Source organism: Oreochromis niloticus, linkage group LG3, assembly GCF_001858045.2.
Source record: "Oreochromis niloticus isolate F11D_XX linkage group LG3, O_niloticus_UMD_NMBU, whole genome shotgun sequence".
NCBI classification, from domain to species: domain Eukaryota; kingdom Metazoa; phylum Chordata; class Actinopteri; order Cichliformes; family Cichlidae; genus Oreochromis; species Oreochromis niloticus.
In genome coordinates this window covers 55,853,786-55,862,703 of record NC_031967.2, presented here as the reverse complement: position 1 = coordinate 55,862,703, position 8,918 = coordinate 55,853,786, and the positions used below count along the sequence as shown (strand labels likewise).

At 38.8% G+C, this 8,918-nt stretch overlaps 1 protein-coding gene across 2 annotated transcripts; it reads left to right on the top strand.

Moving 5' to 3' along the window:
• The first annotated feature begins 2,994 nt into the window (after window positions 1-2,994).
• Window positions 2,995-8,265, top strand: LOC102078877 (V-set domain containing T-cell activation inhibitor 1). Of its 2 annotated transcripts, none has more exons than XM_013265717.3 (3): window positions 2,995-3,119; window positions 6,191-6,550; window positions 6,789-8,265. In XM_013265717.3, exons 1-3 carry the CDS (start codon window positions 3,104-3,106, stop codon window positions 6,866-6,868), a joined length of 456 nt encoding a protein of 151 aa, XP_013121171.1. In that variant the 5' UTR covers window positions 2,995-3,103; the 3' UTR covers window positions 6,869-8,265. The 2 variants fall into 2 exon arrangements, with proteins under 2 accessions (XP_013121171.1, XP_005462658.2); XM_005462601.4 differs by lacking the exon at window positions 2,995-3,119 and adding an exon at window positions 3,729-4,090.
• Window positions 8,266-8,918: the final 653 nt, after the last annotated feature.

Here is an 8,918-nt window from a genome sequence, read left to right as displayed (position 1 = left end):
CCTCTTGGTCATATAATCTACAAATGTAACTATGGTGTTGATATTGCAGGTTGGTGTAAAGCAGGGGTAGGGAACGTTAGTCCTCGAGAGCCAGTGTCCTTGAGGTTTTAGATCTCACCCTGGGTCACCACACCTGAATCAAATAATTAGGTCATTACCAGGCCTCTGGAGAACTTCAAGACATGTTGAGGAGCTAATTTAGCCATTTAAATCAGCTGTGTTGGATCAAAGACACATCTAAGGCTACGTTCACACTGCAGGTCTTAATGCTCAATTCCGATTTTTTGATCAAATCCGATTTTTTTTGTCTGCTTGTTCACACTACACATAAAATGCGACATCAAACGCTCTCCAGTGTGAACGCTCAAAGCGGCCCGCATGCGCAAAATAAGATGTCACACACAACTCGCTCTGTTTAGACCCAGAACAAACAATATTGTTTGACTGATTGCCCTTAATATAAAGACTGCGGACTTTATGTTTCCAGATTTTTGCTTTAAGTTATTTTATTTACATAATAATGTAGATGACCTAATAATGATCACATGAGCCGCTCATGTGATTAGAGGATCATCAGGGGGTCCTTTGTCCCTCTTTGGGGGGAAACTCCCACTGGGTTTAAATCTGGGACTCTCCACCATTTGACCTTAGAACTGAAGAAGCTTCTCGGATGAGAGGTGAAACGTCTTCAAGCAACTTAAAGAAGTCCAGACGCTTTTCTTTGCAAACTCCTTTGACTAATCATATCATGTCACTTCAGCCACAAACAACGTTCTTGTCACAAGATATGAGCTGAAAACTCCTCCCGTTTTATTTTGAGATATTTTAATGAGTTTACAGCACTGTGTGCTGCTCTCTCTCAATGAATGGAGCTCAGGCACATATCTGTCTTCCTTGATTTCTCTCATCTCAATACCAGTAATCACTGAAAATAGGTCAAAATGAAATGTGTTTGTAAGAACGAAAAACCTTTACCAAATTGTTCCTAAAAATAGTTATGGGAAGTCAAACTGCTGTATGTCTGTGTTCTAAATGTTTATCTAGTTATTTCGTTTTTTGAGAATTCTGAGTGGATTTACACAGTATGGGTCAAAATGACCCGCAGCATAATCAATGTGATTTTTTTTTTCAACATAATACAAGGGTTAATTTCCAAAACTTGCATATGATCTTCAATTTGTAGCAGATCCACTATCACATAGCAGCTGGAGTAGTCTCATATGAGGTCAGTCCACTGCTGCCACCTGTGGCCAAGTGCCATAGCCTACTATTAGATTAACTTGTGACACATCTGTACCTACTTCTATGACCACATTGAGTAGAGGCTGAGTGGCTGCACTTACACCTGGTGCATCCAAATCTACCCACAAACCTGTTGAAAGACGCAATGCCAGCAATGTGGATTGTCAACACTAAAACCAGTCGTTAAGCAAAGACAACAGGGATCATTCTTTTCTGTTTATTATCCAGCCAGATTGACTTGTGACACACATCTGCAGCTGGCTCTATCACCACGTTTGAATTTGTTTCATGCACAATACATTTGTAACTGTCATTGTTTTCCGTTCTTTCCAAAAACTGTTCAACTACATGATATGCAGTTTTGCTTATTTTGAGCTTATCATACACTTGAAGATTCCGAAATCAGCACTCCTTTTGTTTATATTATTTCACAGCAAAGACATATGTATTCAACAAATATATTACATATTAATGTTTGACTACTGTTCTCACAACACATTCTGTCAGCACAGTCAGCGTGTCTATCCCTATTGTGGAATATATTTTCAATGACCTTTCCCAGGTATGTCGTGCCAGTGGTGAGAGAAGCTCAGGTGCAGAAACTGATCAGTGTGTAAAATAACCAAATCGATACCTGAGACGAAACACCTTGAATGGGTTACTTAAACATCACTGGGTGAAATGTCACTTTGATGCACCAACAGAAAACGTATAGTTCAGGTAACCTGCATGCCTTTGCACTTTAAAGAGACTGGAGCACCTAAAGGACACATGAAAACATAGACTGATTCACAGATAAGGCTTTTGCACAGAAATCTGCAGTACCTGCACATTTGAACATGTTTAATTGCTTCACTCAACAGCCTGACGTCAGATAAATGACTCTGACAATCTAATTTTTCCTGCAGATTGAATGTACCTTCTGTGCAAATTGGTACCATACAGTGTTCGTGGACTTCCCCTGTAAAGAGGCGACTACAAATGTTGTGCATCCCAAATAAACATGAAAAAATTGATCCCTGTTGTCTTTGCTTAATGATTGTTTTTAGTATTGACAATCCACATTGCTGGCATTGCATCTTTCATTCCATTCCATTAAAGACTGCTCTAGCTGCTATGTGATAGTCAATAGATGGGCTCCAAATTGAACATCATATGCTGTAAATTCACAGTAACTGCCATCTCTTTACAAATGCTTATTAGATTAACCACACTTATACAGATTGTATATAACAACCAACTCTCTCCAGCCATGTTGGTGACTTACCTATATTGGCTGAAAATGTTCATTTGCAGAGAAAAGACACAGGCAGACTATGCTAATGACATGTGATGTTACGACACTAGTGAAATATTAGTGTGTCATATATTTGTTCAAGACGTTTTTCTTATAGGCAAAAATATTAAAATCATGATGGACAACAGTAGTGGTGATTCCTATGACGTTGTGTATATAATTGGCATTTTTACTAATGTAGGCCAATAATAAATACATAATACCATTTCATTTAGTCCAGATGTTTATTTGCATGACGCACAAACAGACACAATTGAAAGGTACAAATGTATTGTGCATGAAACGAATTCAAACGTGGTGCAGATGTGTGTCACAAGTTGATCTGGCTGTAGGCTGTGGCACTTGGCCAGAGGTGGCGCTGGTTGACTCGAGTCCATGTTAGTGCACACAAAGTAAACTGCACGCTTTAGTTGTGAAGCAAAAACGCTGAAACCGGAGAAATAAAACGTGCGAGGGGAACGATAACGACGACAAGAGTCTCCCGATCGTTTACTCTCTCTTCCTGTCCTGTGAATAGCTTCGGCGTGGTATTAATTGTTTGCTGTTTTCGCCATCGCGTCGCGCATGAGAATATCACCAGGTAAACTCGCGACATTTTTAAACATTTTGTTGTTCAACAGCATCAAGACTGACGGAGTGTGTTTGAGGGAACCTCACAAGTCTCACAGATGACACATTTGGCTTTGTTTTTTTGCTGGTTTTTCGGTAGCAGCTCCTGAAACGCAAGTCTGCCACACATCTGTTCGACCAACGCCAGTTAATCTGCGACGCCAGTTAATCTGGAACACCGGCCCGAATTTGGGCTAATATGTTCTTTTCTTTCATTTTGAAACTCCGGGTCACATTCCCAGCTTTTTCTACGAACAGCATAATACGTTCAGCATTGTGTAATTTGCAAAACTTTTAAACTAGCCGTTAAACGCGGGTATGGGAGCAAATAAGACAGTCTGGGAGAATAGATTTACATCCACTATCGATAATAAAGTGCACAATTTCAGTTATCGGTAGGTCTGTTTAAAAGATAAATTAAACAACATAACAATATAATATTATGGAAGGAAAGAAATGCATGTTTTTTGAGTAATCTTTTGAACGATGCAAACATCTGAAAGCTTTTTATTATTAAGCACCCCTAAGTTAATTATATTTATGCATTATATGAATTATCAATAAAGTACAAAAATATCTCTACCCTGGTTGTTTGTTTTCACCTTTAAACAGACCTGCAGTTATTCATTTCTCATTCTCCCATCTCCATTAACCCTAAAATCGATGATACAGGTATGAAAGTCACACCAGCAGCCCAGAGGACAGTGTGATTATGTATTCTATCGCTCATAACTGTCTAGTCCTTTAAGATAGCAGGGCGGGCATGCTTTCCGCCATATTCGTTCTCACTTCCCTCAGGTTCAACTTCAGTGTTTTCGTTCGCTCCAGTTGTACAACTATTTGGATAAGGTGAACTCAAAGAAACAGAAATGTTTGCTAGAATGTTTCACCCGCTGGTTTGGATGTATTTTGTCACCTGTGCACAGCTTTCTGCTTCTGTGGGTAAGTTTGTGAACTTAGTAGATCTACTTAGAGTTTCTGTTCTGTAAGATGGAGTTAAATCTTTAGGACCGTTACACATTGAATGTGTTGCGTAAAAACTAGAGATGGACCGATCCGATATTACGTATCGGTATCGGTCCAATACTGACCTAAATTACTGGACTGGATATCGGAGAGAAATAAAAAATGTAATCGATCCGAAGTATCACAAAATCAACTCACAAAACGTGCTACTTGGCGGCGCATCGGAGCAGTATGTGTCACATGATAGAGCGGCTATTGTCTGCTAGACCTGTCGGTGGTCTGTTGGATCATTTGAAGCCTCGCTACATGCTTCCTAACCGCAGCATTTCATCTCGGCGAAAAACTATCCCAGAGAAGTAAAGCAAGTGTGTAAGTTCATCCCTGAATGTTTGCATAGTATTTCCACGTTAAGCTTAACAACTGATATATGGAGCCACAGATGGACTGACCATCGGAGTTCCATATTGAGGTGAAAAGGAAGCAATTTGTCCCGTACTTCAGTTAGAATTAAAAAATAGACACAAAGCTGAAGTTATTCTGTCTTTGCTGCGCAGTTGCATCTACCTCTCTCATTCTCTCCCCCTCCCTCTCCTGTTATTACTTCAAACATGAAACTGATCGATGATCAGCTGATCGGCTTTTCTGCCGCAAGTCCTGTCTTTCTTGTTTGTTTATCGCCCACTTTGCACCAGAAAGAGGAGACCAGTGGATAAACAACAGCAGCACGTTTAAGCGTGATAAGCTGTTGTTAGAATGTATTTAATATTAATTTCTAGTATCAGCTGAGGTTTGCTGGAGCCACGGCTGTAAAAGCTGCTGGTCATGATATCGGTTTGGATATGTGGTGAGAGGGAAACATGCAGATGAAACCAGGAGATGTCCTTACTGAATCATCAGAGCTGAACAGGTGATGGAGAAACAGGTTTACCTTTTAGGTGACATGAATGAGTTGAAGGGAAGTTATGAACTGTTTCTAAGAGACAAATAACACCAGGATCCTTTTCTATGTAGCTGACGGCTGGTAACTGTGCAGGGGCGGGTCTAGCAAAGTTTTGCCAGGGGGCCAGGTAGGGCATTAACAGGGGAAGGGGGGCAAAAATAAATACTTTTCTTTGTTATGTCATTTAAAAACTTTGAATAAATAATTATCTGAATCTTACAACAAAAGTGGTCATCTGATTAAATTTATAGAAGTCCATTACTGTATATAGTAACTGTTAAGTCTAATATACCCCAGTAAGCTATAGTACTTTTTCCTTTGGGAAGGTACCATCTGTGCAGTCTGCAATTCTGTTGAAGAAAGATGTTGAATCTATTTATTTATTGTAGAAAAATAATTGATTTATGTGCATTTGTCTTACACTTGCATTAAATTAAAGTTGATTACATCGATTAAGCATCATGAGGTCGAGGGTGGGGGGTGGTTCCCTAATATTTTTGCTGGGAGTTTGCAACCCTATTAGTTAGGTTGCTTAATATTTCCACTAAGTACTCTTTAAAATACCAGAATAGGAAGGATGGAGCAGGTTTAAATATATTAGATTGATCAGTGTTGCTGAACTATAAAATGTTTTGGGTGGAGTGTATTTTTGCATACAGGTATAACAGAATAGCTTCAGTCTCTTGTTTTTTTAAAACTTGAGTATGAACTTATACAAAATGCAGCAAGATATTTATGAAAAAAAACCCGTTTTATTGATTAAAAAATACACTATATCGGATTCATATCAGTATCGGCAGATATCCAAATTTATGATATCGGAATCGGTATGGGACATTAAAAAGTGGTATCGTGCCATCTCTAGTAAAAACCACTGGTTTGAACTTGCTGTGTAACCTACATACACACTGAACATGTCGCGATTTTGCGGAGAATTCATCCTTAAAACACGGACTGTGGGTAGGGTGAAGTTGACATTAAGCGATGATTAAGCTGGTGTTGATGTTCCTCAATGAGAAAAGGAATAAACAGAGGTTCTATGTCTCCTTTGCTGTTATTCTCACTGACTGGTGGCTTTAGAATTGAACAGTTTGACATGAGCCCATTTAACCTCTCTGCTCTGTGTTGTTTTTCAGACACGGAAAAAATTACAGTTGAGTCTGGTCAGAACGCCACTCTGCCATGTCGAGCTCAAAACAACAACATTGAAGTTGTGGAGTGGAGCAGAGCTGACCTAAAGGACAAACAGTATGTCCTTTTGTACCGAGATGAGCAATTTGATCGGACCAAACAGCATCCATCTTTTAGTAATCGGGTGGTTCTGCGAGACAGACAGATGAAGGATGGAGACGTGTCTTTTATTCTGAAGAATGTGACGACTGCTGATGCTGGAAAATACGAGTGTCATGTATTACTAAGTGGAACAAACCGCAAGAAGAGATCTGTTTATGATACAAAGCCCATTAAATTTGTTGACCTGAGTGTTGATCCTCCAGGTGAGTGAGTAGAGCTGAGTGTGTGTGTGATCAGAGGTGAAGCTGCTTCCTGGTTGTTGATGTTTGTTTCTAAAGATGTTGTTGATGAGACTTTGTAGAAAGCAGCTGGTCTGAGTGATGTGATCAGAGTGCAGTAGATAATGTCTGACAGCAGTTTGAAGAGGAAATGGATTCTGTTCTGTTCTTCACTCATCACCTACCTGACAGCTGACACCTCACACCTGTTTCTCACCTGCAGGTCAGACAGGAGGAGCTGTTGGACTGAAAGATGGTCTGTCACCGTTTGCTGTGCTTCTTGTTGCTGCGGTCATTTTGTGATCATACAGAAAATATATCAGCAATATTCATATCAGCATCTAGCTAAACAGTATCTTATGTGAAGTATCTCAGGGCTTTTTCCAGCTTATCTGTGAGTCTCCTGCTGCTGATCAAAGTTATCACTGTTGTTAGTTGTAGCAGTCATTAATTTGCTCTGAAGCGTCATGGAAGGACATTTTGAAAAACTTTGACATTACAATTAATAATCAGACTACTCTACCTCCAGAGGAACAAACACTTGATCATTCTCCCCCTTAGCAAATAGTAGGACTGCATTTAGAGAAGAAAGAAGAATGAAGTCATTGGTTTGTGAATGTGATTAGTAAATTATAATCTAATGAATCCCAAAGATTGAATGTTGGATTTGTAGAATTTAGATTAATTAATTAATTAATTAATTTAGAAAGTAAATTGTGCCATTTATGTCAAGTTCAGAGTTTCACAGATTTCAGTCTAAGTACAGACTGGTCCAAACAATACAGTGTTATACTTTGGTTGATATTGAAAATGGACATCATCCAAGATAATCTCATATCATTGTGTAATCTGAATCTCTCCAACACAGTTGTCTCCACTTTTTTAAAGATTGAAACAGCAGCAGGTCACATGATTAATTTACTGCAGCAGACTGAACATTTAGCTTTGTGAGCTAACAATATTTTACACCTGATTAACAGTATTTAAATATTCTGCTTTGTTATATTAACTGTGACATTATGTATCCAAACCAATCCAACTTTTTCTTTTTATAAAGCACTTCAGAATAGCAAGTAAAGGACCAAAGTGCTGTAAATAAGAACAATAAAATAAAACATCCATCGATCCATTTGCTTCCGCTTACCCTTTTCAGGGTTGCGGGGGGCACTGGAGCCTATCCCAGCTGTCTTAGGGCGAGAAGTAGGGTACACTCTGTCGCAGGGCTTATATGTGTATATGTAGTTCTTTAACTACAGTATTTAACAGATGAATTGCAGTTTATATTTAAACCTCCTAATGCAGAACTTCACTCCCTATTGAGTTTCTGACTGCAAGTAGAAACCAGAAAGGCGGTTGTTGTTTTTTTAAAGTGAGAACACATCTCTGTATTTCCCCCAGTTTCTCAGAATGACAGAGGAAGTGGTTTTTACAGAGAACAAAACGGTTTCAACAGAAACATCAGGTTGAAGTTGGACAACACTTCACTTAGATAACATGCACGTTTTAATTTTTGGTTTGATTTTTTAGAACTGAATTTTATTGCCTTTTCCTTATGTGAGAAAGTTCTTTGGAGATTTTTTTTCTACTTGCGCTCATATGCTCATAATTCAAATGTTTAAGAATGTAAAGAGCATTTTACTGTGAAATGCTGGCTGTATGCTATATGTTTATTACATGTTATTAAAAATTTGATCAGATAATGCTGTGGGGATTTGGTCAGTTTAGTATTTCTCTTCTTGTAACTGAGCTCAATGCCGAGAACGGAAAGCACCTAGTTCCTCTTTAAAGTCACCACATGATCAGACTAAAGCTGATGATTAAATACTGTTAGTGAAATGGGTGAAAACAATCCTTAAAGTCTGAAGCAGAGACATCATGTAATGTCAACAAAACCTTCATGACTGTGGGTCTGAAAACACAAGCCTGTGGGTCAAATATCAGTTAAATTTATAATTTTTTGTTTTATTGTTTCCCAGCCTAAAAGTATTATCTCTGAAGGATGACTGTTGGGTTTATCTAGGCACAAACCCCGCTGGAACACGAGACACTCAATAACTGCACGACAAAATAAGACAAGACAGAGCTCTTTGTCTTTGTGGCTCGCGAGGGAAGTCAGCCCAGGCCTTCACCTGTCCTTAGCCAACTTCAACTGATTCCTTCGCTACAGCCCTTTTTATTGTCAGCAAGCAATTATTCATGAATATGGAATTACAATTACACGTGACATTCTTAAACAGACATATCTGAACAACATCAGTGTCTGTATTCTGTGTGTGTGTTTTTCCAGCCATACTATACATAGACATACAACCTTTCAATTAACTTAAACTGTATGCAGAAAAGCAGAAGTAAG